The sequence below is a fragment of the Trifolium pratense genome, linkage group LG4, assembly GCF_020283565.1.
Source record: "Trifolium pratense cultivar HEN17-A07 linkage group LG4, ARS_RC_1.1, whole genome shotgun sequence".
Taxonomy (NCBI): Eukaryota; Viridiplantae; Streptophyta; class Magnoliopsida; order Fabales; family Fabaceae; genus Trifolium; species Trifolium pratense.
Genome location: NC_060062.1, coordinates 3,654,865 through 3,676,260, shown reverse-complemented (window position 1 = coordinate 3,676,260; position 21,396 = coordinate 3,654,865). Strand labels below are relative to the sequence as shown.

At 33.0% G+C, this 21,396-nt stretch overlaps 3 protein-coding genes across 5 annotated transcripts; 1 reads left to right on the top strand and 2 right to left on the bottom strand.

The window, feature by feature from the left end:
- The first annotated feature begins 2,420 nt into the window (after positions 1-2,420).
- LOC123924167 (disease resistance protein RPV1-like) lies at positions 2,421-7,486 on the top strand. 2 transcript variants are annotated; one of them, XM_045976952.1, is made up of 5 exons: positions 2,457-2,975; positions 3,839-4,916; positions 5,095-5,397; positions 5,485-6,574; positions 6,701-7,486. In XM_045976952.1, exons 1-5 carry the CDS (start codon positions 2,461-2,463, stop codon positions 7,225-7,227), a joined length of 3,513 nt encoding a protein of 1,170 aa, XP_045832908.1. In that variant the 5' UTR covers positions 2,457-2,460; the 3' UTR covers positions 7,228-7,486. The 2 variants fall into 2 exon arrangements, with proteins under 2 accessions (XP_045832907.1, XP_045832908.1); XM_045976951.1 differs by having other exon boundaries at positions 2,421-2,975; positions 5,485-7,486.
- Positions 7,487-11,283: 3,797 nt separating this feature from the next.
- LOC123919685 (glucan endo-1,3-beta-glucosidase 4) lies at positions 11,284-12,968 on the bottom strand. Its single transcript, XM_045971663.1, has 3 exons — positions 12,705-12,968; positions 12,332-12,586; positions 11,284-11,554 (listed from the first exon to the last, which is right to left on the bottom strand). The coding sequence occupies exons 1-3, from the start codon at positions 12,769-12,771 to the stop codon at positions 11,520-11,522; spliced, it is 357 nt and encodes a 118-aa protein (XP_045827619.1). The 5' UTR covers positions 12,772-12,968; the 3' UTR covers positions 11,284-11,519.
- Positions 12,969-13,550: 582 nt separating this feature from the next.
- LOC123919684 (histidine kinase 2) lies at positions 13,551-20,845 on the bottom strand. 2 transcript variants are annotated; one of them, XM_045971662.1, is made up of 14 exons: positions 19,896-20,792; positions 19,213-19,422; positions 19,162-19,176; positions 17,997-18,452; positions 17,625-17,900; positions 17,353-17,522; positions 17,045-17,257; positions 16,770-16,956; positions 16,044-16,325; positions 15,850-15,948; positions 15,062-15,723; positions 14,484-14,945; positions 14,004-14,386; positions 13,551-13,862 (listed from the first exon to the last, which is right to left on the bottom strand). In XM_045971662.1, exons 1-13 carry the CDS (start codon positions 20,202-20,204, stop codon positions 14,134-14,136), a joined length of 3,594 nt encoding a protein of 1,197 aa, XP_045827618.1. In that variant the 5' UTR covers positions 20,205-20,792; the 3' UTR covers positions 13,551-13,862; positions 14,004-14,133. The 2 variants fall into 2 exon arrangements, with proteins under 2 accessions (XP_045827618.1, XP_045827617.1); XM_045971661.1 differs by having other exon boundaries at positions 19,162-19,422; positions 19,896-20,845.
- Between the last annotated feature and the right edge of the window lie 551 nt (positions 20,846-21,396).

The following is a 21,396-nucleotide window of genomic DNA, read 5'->3' as shown; positions in this document are numbered from 1 at the left end:
AATATGCTTTGAATAGGATTACATTAACTAAAGGTAGAGGAAACCTATGAAAAATTTAAAATTAAAATTATGGACTGATTTGATAAAATAATTTAAACGACAAAATGGGGGTGTTAATAGATTTTTAAATTTAAACTATTTTTACCATATTAAGCCCAAGTTGCCCATTTAGAGTACAAAGTGGCCTTGTTACGTAAAATTAGAAGGGAATTTCTTTTTAACATCCTACTAATTTTCTCATGCGTTCTATAAAATTATCAAAATATATTTTTTCTCTACATAAATAGTGAACTTTATAAAAATGAGAAATTCGAAAGAAAGAAACATTTTCCTAAGATGAAAATTTCAAGATTTAATACCTCCGCTACAAGTAACACAAGCGTAAAATACGAAACTAAAAGGGTGTGCGAGGATGTGGTAGCGTGACAAAAAAATCTCAAATTAGAATAAGAGATCTTTAAGATGGTTGTATTTCACCCCTTAAATTGATCAGAATTTTTCACGTTCTTTAATCAATCAAAAGATATTTTATGATAGTGTAAATCTTTTCGGATAAATTTTACTTGGAGATATCTTGCAATATTTTTTGTTAGTATGCAGGAGGGGACAAGAAGGAGGAACAACGATCAGTCCTTAATTCCTTACAACAAAAAATATAAAAGTATCTAGATCATAAGTACGTATTAAACATCAATTAAACTCTCTTGAATCATCTAAAATATCAATTAAACATCAATTAGACAAGTACGTATTTTTTATTTCATTTCAGATTTATAATTTCACATTTATAAGTTAGTTCAACTATTAATTTTACTAAACACTATAAATTCAAACAATTAGATTATCAATTATAGGCTTTTGTTAAGTACTCCCTCCGTCCCGATATATAAACAAAAAAAAGTTTTCACACTTGAGTTTCCTAAACTCTAAATTTTACCAAAACAAACAATTGAGTTTCCTAAACTACCCTTAGGAAAAAATCAACTTTTTGAATGATGGAAGCTAAAAAGTCATACTGAAATAAGTTAACTAGCCAATAATTTATTGGAAAACTAAATAATAGTGAATTATGATTAAAGGTAATTTTGTAACTTTAGGTTTAAAAATGTTGTCTTTTGCTTATATTTTGGGACATTAAAAAGAATTTTTTTTTGGTTATATTATGGGACGGAGGGAATAGTTCAATACTCCTAATTAATTCAAATAAAACCTATATAAATTAAATCTAAATAGAAAGAAAACAAATAAATCACATATTTAGCCTTAAAATCATTTTGAAAAGAAAGCACTAAATAATTCTTTTTGAGATCCAACGTGACTTTCCTTATTCACTCATTTCCAATTGATGCAAGATTCTACAAATTCTGAAAACTGTTGTTGCGATTTGAATCTAATCATTATCATGTTTCTTCAATTCATTAATTTTCCTTGGAAGCTACCTGAATTTTCCAATTGTTTTCATAACCGTAAGTATTTCAATTAATCTTCCAAATACAGTAATGATATTTAGATGACGAATTACTCAAGAAATTTTTTAATAATCAGTTTGGTCTTGTTCAGATCTTTTTTTAGGGACCAAACTGATTAACGGAGATGTTTATTCAGACATTTTTTTCTTTAAGGAAACTATGCAGACCTTTTTTTATTTAAGGGACCAATCTAAAACCAAAAATGTTTTTAAGAGATCATTTTACTAATTAAGCCTTCTATTTTTTATACACGGTACTTATTTTAGTTTTAAGATTTAATTCACATACACTAATAGTATAAAATAAATTGTTAAGTAGGATAATGACTATAAATTTTATCTTTAAAATGAGTAAGTGGATTGTTTGGAGTTCGAATCACGACCTCCGATATCTTTACTAACTGAGTTAAATTCATAAAAACTATAGTATAAAATTGTTTTACTCATCTTATCAAGAGTAAATTTTATGTAAACACAACACACAACCCTAATAAATATAATATATTTGGGCACACATATACAAATGGAAAAAATAAAAGTTAAATAATTTAGTCATATAACTTCATATTAATTAATTATATTATTTTTTAACTTTTTAAATCTATGTGTGTGTCTAAAGTATGTTATTTATTGTTGTGTCTCACTAAATATTTCTGGTCATATCAAATACTCCATCCGTGATAATATATAATTAAAAATTAACATTTTAGATTTATTACATTTTTTTTGTTACAAGGTTTATTATATATTTAATATATCTATCAAATAATATAGACTAAATATATTAAATATACAATTAAAAAAATATACTTTTGCTTATATATATCACGAATAAGTACTCTATTTTAGTTTTTATAATTCCTCCGAGTCTACATACAAAAAAAAAATTTAGTTTCATACTTTCATTATGAATTTAGAGTATAATATTATAGATAATAGACTTATGTCAGTTAATATATTACAAATTAAAAGTGGATCTCGAGATTTAAAGTATGATTACCCTGAAATGCAAAGTCAAGCACAGAACAAAGAGAAAATTGTGCTACAGTGCTATTGCTATGTCTGATCCAACGTATGATGTGTTCCTAAGCTTTAGAGGAGAAGATACACGTGACAACTTCACAAGTCATCTTTATGCAGAATTATGTAGGCAAAACATTGAAACATTCATAGATAATAGACTTGACAGAGGTGAAGAAATTTCACCAGCCTTATACAAAGCAATTCAAGAATCAACAATTTATGTCATCATTTTATCACAACACTATGCTTCTTCAAGTTGGTGCTTAGATGAACTCATTGAGATACTTAAATGTAAGGAGAGATATGAAAGGGAAGTCATACCTGTGTTCTATAAGGTTGATCCATCAAATGTTAGGCATCAAAGACAGAGTTATGCAGATGATTTAGTTAAGCATCATCAACGATTTGGTGACAAAGTCGATGCTTGGAAGGCTTCTCTAACCCAAGTAGCTGGACTTTCAGGCTGGGATTCACAAAAAACCAGGTCACTAATTTTATCTACAAGCACTTGCCATATTACTCAATTGCCTTAGGCTCTATTTGGTAAAAAATAGTGGATAACTGATAAGCTAGTTTATAGTTTATAGCGAATAACTTATAACCAAATAAGCTAGCTGATTGAATTTATAGTATTTAGTAAAATTAGCGGTTGAACTAGCTTATAAGTTTGAAATGACATGAAAAATATATGTTTAATTGATATTTAAATTTTTTCAAGTAAGATGATATGAGTAAAATTGGAAGAAACAATGATAAGCTATAAGCTCATAACCTACTTGAAATAGCGTCTGAAAAATAAGCTATAAGCTAGTAAAATAAGTTATAAGTTCTTTTTCAAAAACGGTTACCAAATAGAGCTAACTTATAAGCTATAAGCTATAAGCTAGCTTATTGGCCTTACCAAAGAGAGCTAAATAAAGTTGTAAGTTTGTTCTGAATAAAATTAAAAACCATAAATCAATCTAAAATCGTTAATCGTGTTTTATTTTTCTTAATCCTTAAAAAGAAATTTTTTATTAAGAAGCTAGGCACAAGAGAGGATTGAACCTGAAACCTTAACGAGGAGCACACTTCCAGGTCCTAATTCAATTCCACCAGACCAGGGTTAAAAAGAAATCTTAAATGGCACTTAATTTGAAATTAATCAAGTATTTAGAGATAGTCTTATAAAATGGACACATAAATTTGTTTAGTTAGTATATCCTATATATAGAGAGAAGGTAAGGTAGTAATATATGTGTGAATCTATCCATCCATGTTGTTTCTTATTAACTCCTTTGTTTTCCTTTCAATTAGTTATACAGAGAAGAGAAAACTAATGCTTTAGTTTTTTTCATTATTTGTTAGACCTGAAAGCACACTTGTTACAGAGATTGTGGAAGACATTGTGAAAAAATTGAATCGTTGTGTCCCAAGTGATTATGAAGAAATGACAGGAATTGACAACCATATTGAAAAAATTCAATCCTTGTTGCTCCTCGAGTCACCGACTGTTCAAATCATAGGAATATGGGGCATGGGAGGGATAGGCAAAACAACAATTGCCAAAGCAATCTTTGATAAACTTGGAACTCATTTCGGATCCAAAAGCATTATTCGAAATGTTCAACAAGAAATAGAAAGAGCAGGACTATCCCATGTAAAAAAAGAATACTTATCACAACTTCTAAACGAAACAATTACATCCTCTGAATCAAATTCTTACGATCAAAGGCTGAAACGGACAAAGGGTCTTATTGTTTTTGATGATGTGAAAGATGCTGATCAACTTAAAGATTTAATCGGAACACATCATAAATTTGGCTCGGGGAGTAGAATCATTGTGACTAGTAGAGACAGGCAAGTGCTTGAGAATGCCAATGCTCATGAAATATATCAAGTTAGGGAAATGGATGATCAAGATTCTCTACAACTCTTCTGTTTATGTGCCTTTAAACAAAAACAGCCGATTGAATCTTTTGCGAGCTTAACAGAAAAGGTTTTAGCTTATGCTCAAGGGCTTCCATTAGCTCTCAAAGTTTTGGGCTCATTGCTTTATGGAAAATCGGAGAAAGTATGGGAAAGTGAGCTGCAAAAGCTTAAAAAGCTTCCAGATCTTAATATTTTCAGATTGTTGAAGTTGAGTTATGATGGACTTGACGACGAACAAAAGAATATCTTTCTTGATATAGCTTGCTTCTATACAGGAGAACCGGAGAAAGCTGTAGCACTCGCATTGGATTCTTCTGGTTTCTCTGCTTCTAAAGGAATAGATGATCTCAGTGATAGGATCCTTATATCTATTTCAAACGGTAGAGTTTGGATGCATGATCTAATACAAGAAATGGGGCATGAAATTGTTAGGCTTCAATGTGCCAATGATCCTGGAAAACGTAGTCGATTATGGAAGACTAACGATGTTTATGACGTTTTAAGTAAGAACAAGGTATGTTATCTTCTTTAGCCCTTTTCAAATCATACTTGATAAATCACTCTCTCTTATGAATTTAATTTCCCACATGTTGCAAAGTGATTAACAATTATTAGATTTCATGGAACCATTTTTTCTTATTTATTTATTTATTTATTTATTATCTCTATTAATTCTTAATGTTTGATTTTAGGGAAAGGGAACAGATGCAATCCAATGTATATTTCTAAACATGGATGAAATAAAGAATGTTCAACTGCATGCTGATACATTTAAGAAAATGCATAATCTTAGAATGATCAAGTTCTACACTCACTTTAGGAATAACTCAAATGTGACCTTTCATGCGTTTCTTAAGCGTTTTCCTAATGATTTAAAATTTCTTCGTTGGGATGGCTTCCCTCAAAGATCTTTGCCGCAAGACTTTTGCCCAAAAAATCTTGCTACACTTGATATGTCTTATAGCCATCTTGAACAACTTTGGGAGGGGGATCAGGTATTTCATTTCATGCTTTCTATTGTGTGACTTTATATATGAATCACATAATTATAATTCTTGTTAATATTTTTTTTTTCTCTCTAGGCTTTACCAAATTTGAAAAGGCTCAACCTCAGTTATTCTAAGAAGCTGGTTCGAGTACCGGACCTCTCCTTATCTCCAAATATTGAAGAAATAATTCTTACTGATTGTATAAGTTTGGTACAAGTTTATTCCTCTAGTTTCCTTGACAAGCTTAACTGGTTATATTTAGCTGGTTGTACCAAACTTGAGAGGTTAGATGTTCGTAGTAATATTCTGTCGAGATCATCTGGATTAGTTGCTCTCCCAAATTGTTACAAACTTGAAAAGCTTTTAATAAGCGGTAGAACTGATGTGGTTCAATCATACAACTGTTCTGATTTTTATGTATATTCTAACTGGGAAAGAAAAATATTTGTTAGTAAGTCGATGGCAATAGAGCTGAATAATGCGGGGGATTACGAGATTTGTGATCTGGATTCAAATACTATTGTTAGAAGTATCAATGACCTTTGTTGGTTGGATATTTCGAATTGTAGGTCCCTAACATGTCTACCAGCTGAACTTTTCAATTCGAAGTTTCTTAGAAGACTTTGTCTCCGTAGTTGTTTACAGTTGGAGGAGTTACCTGAAATCAAGGAGACTATGGAAAATCTAAAAGTGCTTATTTTAGACGAAACAGCAATAAAAGAACTACCTTCATCCTTGCACCTTTTGGTCGGACTTGAAGAATTGAGCTTGCAATGTTGCAAAAAGCTTAAGGCTATTCCATCTTCCATTGGAAATCTTAGTAAACTCTTGGAGTTAGAACTTACCTACTGTGAGTCACTTGAAACTTTTCTGAGCAGCATTTTCAAATTGAAATTGACAAGACTCGATTTCTATGGTTGCCCAATGCTTGGGACCTTTCCAGAAATACCAAATGAGGTTGGCCGGTTGTCATCCTTGACTGAACTTTCACTGCAAGGAAGTAGTATTGTGAACCTTCCTGAGAGTATAGCTCATCTGTCAAGTTTGAGATCACTTAATTTAAGTGATTGCAAATTGCTTGAATGTGTACCAAAGCTTCCACCAAATCTAAACCAAGTTTTGGCATTTGATTGTCATTCCATGAAGAGAATGATGCTAAATTCAGGGTCTGATTCCAAAGAAGGCACCTTCAAATTTTATCTCACCAATAGTCAAAAAGTAGATGCTACTTCTTTGAGTAATATTGAAAAGGAAGCATATATTAAGATCAATAATGATGCATATTGGTGGGTGTTGTTCTGTTTTCCAGGAATTGCAGTTCCTGATTGGTTCCCTCACCGTTGTCAAGGACATTCAATAAGTATAAGCAGCGATGATTTATATTTGTACGAGAGAAACAGGCTTATTGGTTTCGCTCTGTGTGTGGTTTTGGGGCATGACTTTCCATACGAAATCTCTCGGTTTGATATTAGCTTTGCATATGCATTAAAATTTGAGTCTGATGGTCGAATACACTTACGTTCCAACAAGCTTGAAGTTGAATATGATAGGCATAGGCTAGGTCATAATAGAAGAATTTCCCAACATAACACATTCTTATGGAAGTATAAATTGAACTCGTCAAGAATTGGAAGATTTGCCGAGGCTTTCACTTTTGAGATCCTAGATGGGAATCGTCGTCTCTTAAGTTATCCAACAACCATGATGGTGAAAGAATGTGGAATATATCCTCTGTATGCCAAAGAAAATGATGATAATAGCATTCATGAACCAAGTGGGGACGGCAAAAGAGACCAAACAAATTCTGTGTCTAGGTGCAGGTGGTACGAGTGGTAGGAGACGCGGGGGCTGCAGTGTATTTGCTGAATCCCTTTTTTTTAATAGCTGGTATGCTTATTGGCTCTTTGTTAGTATACTGTATTAAACTGAAGTGTGTCTAGAGAATCTTAAGGCTCCTGACCTTCCAGGACCTTAATTGGTGGCAGTAATGATCATCAATTCAGATTATGCCTTTTCAAATCCATTTTTGGTTACCATGTAAATTAAAGTGTTCCAACTTATGTTTATTACGTACTAAGTTTTCTCTTTTTGTTTCCATGGATTCTAATCGTTTCCGACGCTTTGTAACGGACCAAATTTTGTATCTTGACTTAAATAAATTTTCACATTTAGTATCAGAGATACTTCAAATTTGAATACTTCCTGTTCTAGATTGGATTTGAGGCTGACTCAAGCTTAATACTACACCTTTTTTTGGTAACCCTCCTGTCTTTAGGAGAAGGGTTCTTGATAATTCAGAGATAAAAAACATTTGTAAGAGATAAAAAAACATGAACAAAAACAGTGTTATGTTAAGTGCACAAAAATGTAAGTGAAATTAAAAAAAATTAGCAGCACAGATTATATGTAGTAAGAAGAAAAAATATATAAAGTCCATAAATATGAACATTTGTAACTCATTTCGCATATCTTATCAATCAAAACAATGTTGCTTACAATATCAAAAGTTCTACATATATATTATGCAAATAAATCGGTAAACATTTAGAAATGCAACCCTAGAGACCAGCATTGCTCGATCCTCCTCCATCGGGAACATTCTCTTTCAATTCATTTGGATTGCCTTTATCACAATCAAAAGAGGCAAGAGCCTGCTGATCAGAAAACTTCAACTGATCATTCTCAAGATCAGCAATGATGTCTTCATACAATTTCTTACGATTCTTATTCTTCCGTTTCATAGAATCAGACACCGGAATCTTAGCCAAATCAATGGAAACCATTTCATGAACGGTGACACCATGATAAGCAGCATTTTCCTCAAGCATCTCCAGCACCGTTATCTTCCGAAGCTCATACTGTCCTTGAGGGGTCCTTAGATATTTGAGAAAACTGTAGAACTCTTCTGGCTGACAGTTAGTGAAGGAGGTGAAGAAATTAAACTTGACACCGACCAATAGAACCCTCTTAAGGTTCTGATCATCGGTGAACGGCCACAGAATTCGAAGCAAGGAGGCTAAATCTTTGTCCGTGTAACCGGCAAGAAGGTAGGTTACAGCATTGAAGATGTTTGCAGGGAAGCCTAAGTTGGTAATACGGTTGGTTGTTTTTTACTCAATTTCTTATTAGAGGAACCTTTTGACAAAAAATGTGTAAATATTTAAAAATTATTCTTTGTGTATAAATAATTTTATGACCATTTCATATTCTAAGACAAATTGCTAGTACTAATGTACTACTAATAAGGTTATGTTTGAAAAGAAGAAAAAAGTAATAAATGTAACTAAAAATTTGTAGATGGTCTTATATTTAAAGCAATTTTTTTTTTACAATAATTTAATACAAAATTTCTTCAGGGTTAAGTTCAAGGAGGTACCAGTAGATGAAAAATGTAACTTATATTGCATGACATGATAATTCTATGTTAGAAAAAAACTATGTACTAACCAGATTGAGTCTAGTAAAAGGGATTAGATTTCCACGTTACATAATAGACCAAATTTAGTAGAGTATTAGTAGATTGGACTTGAGGCTGACCCAAGCTCAATACTACACCTTTTAGGCTATATAAAGTCTCACATCACAACTTCAATACCAACTTGAGTGTATGACAGTTTGCATGAATACCCCCACATCCTAGGCCGAAGACGTCGATTCAGGCCATTCGTCATAATTTGAAGGTCGGAAGAATCCTCATCCACTGGTCTACCGTAGCTATTGGGAGCCCGAGTTCTAGATCGGAACACTTCTAATGTCTGATATGTTTAGAATCAGTGACATATTTTAGGTACTATTGCTGAGAAGAATCCTTCTCCCTATGTTAAATATCTTAAATATAAATTCATCGAATTCTATAAGAAAAGTCCAATATTAGTACCATACTTCAGCTGTATCAATAATCAGCAATCTAAAACTCCGCTACCTTGAACGTTCTCCTCCACTGCAAGTGTCCCACTTCGATCGCCTTCTGCACAATCTAATGTGGGATGAGCCAGTTGAGCAATCTTCAATTGATTCTTCTGATACTCAGCAATGATTTCTTCACATAATTTCCTACGAATCTCATGCTTCGGTTTCAAAAAATCAGACACCGGAATCTCAGCCAAAGCAACGTACGCCATTTCATGAACAGTGAAACCACGAGCAGCAGCGCGCTTTTCAAGCCTCTCCTGTACTGCAATCTTCTTAAGCTCACCTTGTCCTGCAGGAGTCCTCAGATGCTTCATAAAGGTGTAGAACTCATTTGGCTGACAGTTAGCAAATGAGTTGAAGAAATTCAACTTCACACCGAGCAATAAAACTTTCTCTAGCTTCTGATCATCGTTGTACGGTGACAGAAGTCGTAGCAAGGAAGCAAAATTCTTGTCCAAGTAACCGGAGAGAACGTAGGTTTGAAAATCGAAGATGTTTGTTGGAAAGCCTAAGTTAGTAATACGGTTAGCCATTGTGGCGATGAAGTTATTAGGTAGAGGAGGACGCCGCATCTCAATCAGAAAGACTTGTACAACACTAAATATAAATCTTATAACTTGTGTTTACATATTATGAGAATTGAGAAATGATGCAAGATGATTATTATTTATAGTATAATGTTGGCTCTTTGTAGTTAAACTGAATTCTGTCTAGAGAATTGCAATGGGTGGATCTTAAGGATTAAAAGGCTACTGACCTTCCAAGGCCTTAATTGGTACTTCCTCCGGCTTTAATCATAAGCAAATTTCCATTTTTTTAGATTCACTAGTCCCACACCCGTGCGATGCACAGGTGTTATGTGGTATTTTATATTATAATGTTGAAAAATTATTTGTATAAATTGTAACAATAAGTATTATAAAATGAAAATTATAATAATAATAATAATAATAATAATAATATAAAAGTGATGTACTTATCACTTCCTCCAACCAATATATATACCTATATGTATAGAGAATGAGTACGGACCATCAAATTGAATGAAATATATTTATTTTTTTGGTGGGGTGTGCCAGCCAATGCAATAGTGCAACGCATAGGCGACACACTAAAATTGAATGAAATATGATAATGATAATGGTTATTATATATTTCAATCTCATAACCTTACTTTTTGCATAATCTCCACTCTTCTCTAAAATTATAATGTAATTAAGTCAATAATGTATATCTTCGTATTTTTTTTGTGTGACTAAATTATAAACTCTTTGTTGTTTCTATGAAAACGGTTGACATTTAAATGGGATAAATATTGAAAGAGAATCCAACCATGTTCATCTTCATTGTCACTAAGAAATGTTATAATAATGTAGAAAAATGTAACATCACAACATCAATTTTTGGATAATTGGAGAGGTATAATTCAATAATAATGTAGAAAATTGTAATATCTTGTGACATCAATTTTTGGATAATTGGAGAAGCATAATTATTTATTATTTATTATGAGACTGATATAATATAAAAAAAAAATAGAGATGAGAATGATATAATATTGATTATATTGAAAAAATATATAAGGAAGTGATGTGGAAACAAAAAAAAATAGAGATGAAAATGATATAATATAAGGAAGTGATGTGGCATTATTGTGTGATTTAATTGGATGTAAATGAGTGATGTGGGTTAAGATGGATAGTAGGAGAACTATCTAAGAATTATATATATAGATTGGAAAACTAATGTATCTTACCTATAATATTAATGTAACAATCATAAAAATTTGGATTCTCTAGAGTTTCCTAATTTTTACTATACGTTTACATTGGGATGGAAGAAAGTACTACCTCCAATAAGAAATAACAATCATTTAAAATTCTTTAGATTAGAAAATAAAATAAAATAAATAAATAGATGATTTAAATGTAACAATTAAGACACTCTTATAAATATTTATTGTCTTTTTTTTTATAAAACCCATTTTGATTTTTGTAAGATTGCAAAGCTAGATTGCAAGAAAGATTTCAAGACTTTTCAGACTTTGATTGAGAACAACAACAATGCAAGACTAAGTTGTATCAATAATCAATAATGTATGAAAAAGGCAAAAAGCTAGAGCACATTGCATAAGTAACTAATACTCAACAAAAAAGCCCCAACTCTAACTTTTGCTGCAGTTGTTTTGAGTCTTCATTCTTCAATGATAGTTTCCATCATGGGAAGAAGTCATAGTGACAAGAACCATGACCTGCAATGTCAGACATGAGATTATTGTTAAATGAACATGGTTCTTCCAAAAGTTAGCTCATAAAATTAATGAGGTTGCTCAACCACGTACGATCAATATATATACATCTAAAATTCCGAGTCATGGCAATGTGAGACTACGATACAATTTCAATAATTATAAAAAATTAGTTGTTAAGTAGTATAATTTTTCATAGTTGAATGACTTTAAAATCTCTTTGACTAAATCTCTTGAAATTGTTGATTTACTAAATATAGCTTCTACCAACATGGAGTGCAACCTAATTAACTTGTTTGACAAGCTAGTTTTCCTTTTCCCCTTTTGCAAGCAGCCATGCACAATTCAAGGTAAATCTATTTTACCATTTTAATATTTATCAAACTAATCAAAGTCACGTGTCCAACCCTTTCATGGATCTACTTTTTGCACTCATTGCCATGTGAACATGTATATTTCGGATCCAGATCCGATGTAGTTAAATTTCACACCGTTTCGAATCACAACCATTAATTTGAGATCGAACGGGTGATATTACATGTTCATTAAACTAATATCAACACTGATTTAGATTGGACGACTGGTATCAATTACAAAGCCAGCGCAGTAACTGCAGCTAATCCTATCATATATATTTCTTAGTTTAAACAAAGGAAAATGCCAACAAGTGCCCTTTATGGATTCCTCAAACAACGTCCTTAGGACACTTGTTAACATGACCCCTTAAACAAATCATAAAAGTGGAGTCTGGTTATCAAGAATGTGTTGAATAATACTTACTAGGATCAACTTCTGTTGTAATAGCAGCACCTCTAAAATAACAGGAACCACCTTTATTCTTGAACTTCTGAAAGTAACTGTTGAAGGCATAAGAAGCATGGTCTTTCAATGTGTTTGGAAAATAGCATGGTTGGTCCTGTTGAATTTTTCTACAATCTGCACCTCCTTTACCACAAGCCCAATTCAAGGCAGCCTGCAAATCAGAGTCAGTGGTTTGTTCATCTGCTACACACCATAGCTCGAATTCGGCGTTTGCTGCAAGTAACAAAGAAAGCTGTTATGTTTACATTTCTAGACTAATAACTAATAACATTTTGAAAATGTAAAAATTTGAATAGTTTCAGATATTCTGGAACAAGGATATTTTTATTACCAGTTTTTGGAACAATCAAGGATAGGAATAGTAGAGGAAACATTAACTTGAACATGGATATTGCCATTGTAAAAATGAAGAGTTAAATGATGGCTAAGACACCAACATTTTGTTACTTATATATACAGTAGCTGGTGAGAGAAAAGACAGACAAGTTATGTGCTTGTAACGGCTAAGAAAGAATTTTATATTCCCTTGCAAGTGGACCATTCAGGATCAGATTGATAATGGGATCTACCTATACATTATACTATTGATAATCTATAGTGGTCACAAATGTGTATGTGACCCACATAAATCATATTTTTCATCGCATATAATCATAAATCTCACGCATTCATGCAGTCAACACAGGACGGTTCTTGGTTTAAGATTAGACGATTCAAATTTCAAGTTCAATGATTTAGAGAAGAAAAAAATATCAAAATCCACTTTATGCACTGTCCTGTGTTGACGGCATGAACCTATGAAATTATGACTTTCGAGCGAACAAATCCAAAAATGAGCTGTAACAAAAGCTTATTTCAAAGGTTATGTTTATGGCTTGGTTTAGTCATGTTCTTCACAATCACATATAGAAAACAATTTTTATTCTTGACATTATGTAATGTTAGATATTCCAACCTAACATGGCCTTGTTTTTAACCCTTTTTAATGACAAAATGATTATTTATTTCACTTCCTTTTTCACACCTTTTATGTTGTTGCAACCCTTTTTCTTTATTGCCTTTTTCAATATGGAGAAAGAAAAAAAAGGTTCTTAATCCATTAGTGGTCCTCATTTCTGCTGTATATCATGTACCAATATCCATTGCAACTTTTTAGTGATATATTGGAATTGGAAACTCACAAGAATAATGATACATTTCTCATACTACTATAGTCTATACTGTGTAATGATTTATATTTTACAAACTTCTGAGGGTTCAGATATCTTTCATTTCTTTCCATCTTAGCCCCCAAAAAATGAATTAATGATGACATGACTATTAACATTTTAACTTATATATCCTACTAGCTAGAAATGAATATTATCTTATATATCTTACTTGCTAGAAATGAATACACAAAGAAAAAAATATGTACACACAAATTAGTTATGACTCCTGTTGACCTCTTCTACAATGAGTGATAATTAGCACGGTTGACATCAATTTTCTGAAAAGAAGGGGAAAAAACTATTAATATTGAAACATATTTAAGTAGAGTGACCAAGATTTAGAAATGCAACACATGAATCTTCCAATCATGAAAGCTTTCTACTCATTTCATCGAAGTATTATGAAACATGACACTTACCATATCTACACATGGTCATAGCTGAGATCGATTCTGATCCATTGTGCTGAATTCTTCTGTCGAAGGCCGAGTTACATCAGCTGTAGTAGTAGTAGCTAGTATTGCAGTGTGTCAATGAGAGATGTTACTACTATGAACCGAAATTGAAAACACGTGTGACTGCCATATAGAGTTGATCTTCTTCAAATGGCTTTGACACGTAGTCATCCATCCCACATTTTTTGCATTCTTCGTTCGATGATTGAGTTACATCAGCTGTCATAGCTAGTATTGGAATGTGCCAATAAGAAACATTCCCAAACATCTCCGCCAATGCTTCCCCACCAGTGATTTTTTCATTTACCTCGTTCTCCATATAGCGGATTTGCCTCGTGACCTCAAAACTGCAACATATAAGAAGACAATACTTGTAAATTATCCATCCATTTATGCAAAATTCACAAACAAATTAAACAAAGGAGGAATAGGAAGATTAATTACCCGTCCATTTCCGGCATTTGAAGATCCATGAAACAAGCATCAAAATTATGTGGTGGTTTGAGCATCTTTAGAGCAGCCTTACCCCCGTCAACACATGTAACTACTGCCCCATATTTCCGAAGAACACCTTCAGCAACTTTTCTGTTTACTGCATTATCATCAACCACCAAAATCCGTTTCTGTATTAATAAATTTTCAAGTTTGAATACTTTCTCTCTGTAGTACTGAATCAGAACACTTAGCCAAAGAGGCTTCATTAGTATATCATCTATGATACCAGCCGACTTCAACTCGTTACGTTCACTATGGCTAAGATCGTTGGCCAGGAGAAAAATCTTTGGAAAGTTTAATGTGTCCTCTTTGATGCCATTTTGTCTTTGTTTCTTGATTGCATATAAGATACTACATTCGTTGTCCCAGGAATCCTTGTCGATAAGAATCATGGCCAACTGCTTTGACATACTGAGAACAAAAACAAACTAATATGTCAGAGTTTAAATAGGTAAACTTTTATGGTTTGTTGGGTACAACTGATCCGAATTTTCATCTTAAACCGAAAAAAAGAAAAAAAAAATTACCTTGACTTGCAAGTATCAGATAGACAAAAGCATGCAGCTTGAAGACTGGAATTAACATCCACAGACATCCCTAACCTTTGCAGGTGATATCTTGTAACCGCGGCACGGATTTTTCTTCTATCTATTACTAATGCTTTCAAACATCGGAACTCGGAGACAAAAGGATTATACTTCTGCTGCCACTTTTCATCCAGAGATTTGGTTTCTCCTTTTCTGAAATTTCCAGTGAATGAAAAAGTACTTCCGATTTTAGGCTCGCTTACAAATCCAATTTCTCCTCCCATGAGGTCAACTAGACATTTACTAATGCTTAATCCTATTCCAGTTCCACCGTATGTTCTGGATGTGGAACTATCAGCCTGCATGAAAGGTGTGAATATGCGGCTTTGTGCATCGGTAGGAATTCCTATACCAGTGTCCTCAACAGTTACAAGTAGTTGAATAGTTTCGGACTCATCCATCAATTTTAACTTTTTAAAATTTTCCCAGCTTTTCCATCTGTTGCCTACAGGAAATCCACTCAATGTATTATTACATGTTCTTTCTGATATGTCCTGATTCATTAAGCCTTCTCTTAGCACTGCATCTGTGATATCAAGGGGATTCTTCACTTCTTTTGCCAGATGAATCGAGACAAAAACATGTCCTTTATCGTGAGTGAACTGAAATGTACCAAGTAAACTAATTAATAAATTTTTTTATATATTTTTTTTGATAAAAAATTAATAAATATTATAAATCAGCAACGATTAAAGGAGAAGATATTGCAGCGCGAAAATGTATCTAACCTTAAGTGAATTGCCAACAAGATTGGCAATGATTTGCCTGAAGCGTTTAGGATCGCCAATGACAACTTGAGGTACTTGGTTGGATGCATAAACAGCCAACTGTGCTCAACCAAAGGTAAAAAGAACATGTGCTTAATGCCGAGATAATTGAAGGTACAAAACAAAGTATATAGTATCTAAAGATATGATTTCACCTCAATTCCTTTTTCATTGGCCTTTTCAGAGAAAAGTGATAGAACTTCATCTAGAATAGCTTGTGGATGAAAAGCTACAGTTTCAAGTTCAAGTTTGCCTGCCTCAATCTTAGCTTGATATAGAACTTCGTTAATGACCGATATAAGATCTTTACCACTCGTGTGAGCAGTTTGGGCAAAATCCATCTGACTGTCATCAAGGTCAGTGTCCATCAACATTTGCAGCATACCTAAAACACCATTCATTGGAGTCCTGATCTCATGTGAAACTGTCGCAAGAAACTACAAAAAGAGAAACCAATCCTTGGAGGTCAAGAAGAGTATTTATTAATTTTAATCAAATAAAAGGTTGTATAAGATACTAGAAAAAATTCTCATGTTGACCGGTGATCATCATGTGATGCATTGAACATATGAATTTGCAAGAGAAATCTTAACATTCTTGCCATCAAACTAACAATTACTCACTCGATTCCTATTTATTTGTCGTTTTCAAAGTTGAATGCAACACTAACTAACTATAATTTTTGTTAATGATACCCTTAACTATTTATTGAGAGAGAAGGATAATAAATAAGGGTATCATAGGAAAAGACATAGTTTTATTAATAGTAACAAAATTTATTGATTTTCCTTCTGTGTAAATATCCTTAAAACGACAACCAAAAAGGAATGGAGGGAGTATGTTGCATTATGGAAAGCAACTATTCCAGAAATATATAGAACCTGAGATTTTGCGACATCGGCAGCTTCAGCACGAACTAAGAGCTCTCTCATTTGACGATAGTCATCCTCCACTTTAGCTATTTGATTTATCGCTGCATGAAATATATGTCCCAGAAGAAAGGTAATAGCAAATACCCCCACAGATACATATATTGGTGTCCAAGGTAATCGAGGCCTATGCTTGAACCTGGCAAAAAAAATGAAAATATATTGATATCATAATTCAATTCTTTGGACATAAATAAAATAGAACTTCATTTAGAGTGAAAACAAACCTGCAGTGCATCTCATGTTTTCGTAGCGGATCCCCAAAATCTAGACCACTTATGTGTAGTAAGCCAGTATCAATAACATCAGTACCATACATTGTAATAGGTGCAGATGCATTAGTTGTGTCGTAAACATTGACAACAATGGTTTGCTTGCTGGCAAGTTGGTGAAGAAGTTTGTCCACGAGTGATGGAACATCATAAGATGCACCAAGATACCTTCCAATACATCGATACCAAAACAAAACACATTACACTCCGTAGACAGTTATTTATAGGGGCTATATTATTAACTTATTATTAGATATAATTACCCTGCAGTAGCTTCAATACGCTGATCGGGTGTAGCATCTGGAGGAAGTTCAGAGTTATAGACAGCAAATGTAAGTACAACACCTAGGTGATTGGACTTCAGTAGTTTAAAAGGGGACGTCAGAACACCCTTTCCGGATGCCCTTGCTCGCAAAATATTCTCGCGATCCTCCTATATAACAATGCAAAAATATATTTTATTATAGACAACACGTTATATGAGCAGTTTAAGGCACTTCCTCAAAGTATGATAGCAAGCTAAGAGAGGGCACACCTTCCCTGACATCATGTCAATAGATACAATATGAGAAACTGTTTCTTGAGCAAATATGACTGGTGCGTATTCATCTTGAATGGGCGCCGGATCCAAGTTTTCTGGAATACAATCTTGAACTAGTGCCTCGTTCTCGGCTTCCATATTCTTAATTGTCCATCCGTGCTGCTTCTCAAAATGCACCCTATCAGAATGCAGAACTTTCAAAGCATAAGCAACACCACTAGTAAGTGGTCTCTCAAATGCTGAACTCTCGGTATATTTTCCAAAAATATTCTGCAATGAAACACAAGCTTCAATGTTATGTTGTTTACGTAAATTCTATCTCTTCAATTGTTTTCCTTAAAACATGTAATATGAAGTATATGCTACCTGGTCAACTGCGGAAGGATGTTTACCATGGTGAAATGTAGACACAAGAATAGCGAGAGCATGGACATGGTTCATGCTCACATTAAATTGATCTTGCAGCATTCGGGCTCGCTCATCGCACATAGTGGCAAGCATTTCTACTCTTCTTTGCGCAATGTCTGAACTCATGTACCAAAATAAACATCCAGAACCAAAGATTCCAAGTAACAGAAAAATAACTAGCAACTTTTTTCTCCACCTCCCAGAAGCCTTTGAATGACCGTGCATAGAATGTTGAATCCGCTTTTGTTGAGCAGCTGGATGCTTCTTAACTACCTTCTTCTGCTTTTGACTCTTTCGTAGTAAACAGAAGCCACACAACTTGTGGAACAGTATAATTCCAATAAGGACCCAACAGCATCCTTTAACTAAACTAGATAAATTGATAGTATAATTCCAATAAGGACCCAACAGCACCTGTGATTGCAAAACCAAAATAAACAGGCGGATTAACTATATTGTGATGCATATTTTCAAATAAGCATGTAACTTCACACTTACTGCACAATGTTTGAAGCAACTCGAACAAAAATTCACTACTTTACATAATCATGTTATTATCCTATAGGTTGAATGAAATTCTAGAATAAAGTACCATTGGCACTTCACTGTGTTTTACACATCAAAATGTGAACTTATTATAGCACTTGCTAAGCTAAAAAGAATGTTATGGTGATGGTTTAGCAATTCAAAGGAATCTTCAAATTATAAGGAAGGGCTTAAAAATGGAATCGTCCAAAATCCATATGATGCATTACTAACTGTTATATTTTTCACTGAGCTTCGACAAACTCAAACTGCAAAATTAGGATAAAAGCTATGTATTGTTGAGTATAAGGACCATGCATTCAACACCATACAAAGTGCAGTTACAAACGTGGAAGCAAACATACACTCAACATTCTTACAAGAAATGAAACATTAGATGCCTAAAGATCAGTTACTATGTGTTTGTACTTTGTATCTTATTCAAAAAAATATCATGGTCCCTTCGACATGTTGAACAGTGAGAAATGCAGATTGTAAATTAGGATCTGATTCATAGGTACCAACTTATTCCAAGCAGAATCAACAATTTTAAAAAAGGAACTTTTTGGTCATTGCGGCTACATAGTAAAGACTCTACCTTTCCACAGAACAAAACATTAAACCAATTGGACAAAAGTGGAGAGTCCAATGTTACATATGTTTTCCAAGGGAATGATAATCCAAGCCTTGTGTGAACAAAATCATCAAGAATTGGACATTGTTCTATAAATTCTGCAACATATCTACGCTCCTTTTGTAGCTCCTGATTCTTTGGACACAGAGACTGTGGAGGAGTGTTGATTATGCCACTGCTTAACAGCATTTGAAGTCTTCTTTCATCAATACAATTCGACAAAATCTACATTATTATAGACTAGTTAGTCATCATTATTTATAACCGCAACAGAAACCTATTAAACATAGACACTCCTCAGAATAGGCGTGTCTCCGACATGACACCAACACAACATGACACTGACATTACATGAAACTATGAAAATTTTTCCAAATTATTATCGGTGTCGACATGCTTCATAGACAGCAACTGTTTTCTCTCAAATATATAGTTGTCACTTATAGTAAGTAATTAAATTCAATTGTTACACAACATAAGTACCTTGTAAAAAAAACATCATAATACCTTGAAAAAAAAAACATTATAAGTTTATAACAACATAACTTACACTGCAGCTCAAAGTTACAATCCAACAAGTTTTATATTTAATTAACAAAAATAAAATAATGCTCAGCAGAAAAAACAATTATTTTACAGAAAAAAGTCAAACAACCAATAAAATTGAAAAATTGTATCAGAAAGAAAGTGAATGTCACCTGATCTGATCCAGAGAACAATGAAACCAAAGCATTAAGCTGTTTCCTACTGACATTGTAACGTTGTAGCAATGTTTCTGTACTCTTTTCACAAGCTGATTCATTACTCAAATGCTTACTATTGAAACTACTAAAGATAAACCAAACACTCCCTATAAAAACAACACCAAAAACCCAAAACAGAAACAGTTTCCACCTACATGTTGTACTAGAATTAGACACATGCAAAGACTCATTTCCTTTCCAAGACTTCATTTTTGATGATGATAATCTTCCATTTGAACCAGAAACTCTTCCATTCACAGACATCCTTAAAAAATTTACCAACTTTTTTTCTTCAATGAAGATTCAAGGTAAAAGCAAAAACCACTTGTTTGGTAGAACATTAAAAAAAAAAAACTGAACAACCAAACACCATAACATGAATCTTCAAAAGACTTAAAAAGCAAAAATTGAAGCAAACCCAGAAATTCTCTCACTAAACCCACTACTCAAAACTCATAAAGTTTGATTCTTTATGAACAAAACATCAAAAAAGGGTAAAAGTTTGATGAAATACAAACCCAAGGACAATAATGTCTTTGTAAGTGGTCCTGAAGTTAGTTTTGTTTTTGTGGATATCTATGAAACAAAAACAAGAAGTGGAAGAGTAACAACACATGAAGTAATAATAACACTTCAACAAACCACACAACAAGGTGAATCAGAGACAGTTGTGTTGTTGTCTTTTTTGGGGAGTGAATGAGTGAGAGAGAAGAGAGAATTGAGAATTGTGGTGTGTGAGAGAGAGAGAGAGAGAGGAAGAAAATTTTGTAGTTTTTCTATAACAGGTTCTTTCTGCCTCACTGAACTCTGATCAACCAAAAAAGAGCATCAAGAGTGGAAGATAGTGCACATCACCTTGCATTTTTGCTGAGATAATAACTTTATTTTTCAAAGAAAAAATGTCCATTTCTTAATATTTCAATTTCTTTAATAATTTCAATTTTACAATTTTTTTTTCACCATGATAATAGACTGTCTAATCTGGTTCAGAGATTAGTTTTAAGGTTAAATGATTTCAGTTTCATCCTAATCGCAGTTGCAGGATCGAACCGTGGACATTTTTACTAAGTTCGAGGTCAATCACTACTAAACTATAACCGGTACTAGTTCTTCTTTTTTTTTATGGTTACATAACCATTACCGGTTCTATTATTTCATATTTATAAAACAATTCTTGTAAATTAAATCATGAATCATCTAATTTATTCCTTATAAACTAGTTCATAACCTATCAATTAATTCGCTATAGATTAGGTTATATATTTTTTTCTTGAGAAAATAGATTAGTTTATATGTTATCTGCTATTTTCTTTTTCAAATAAAATAGATTGATTTTTATAAAGAAAACCAAATTTGGTACATAAGATAAAAAAAATTTAATCAAATTTTCTTCACGTACAAGAATCTGAATGAAACATCCAACCGTTTATTTAAGGTGTCTGAGTGACTTATCCCT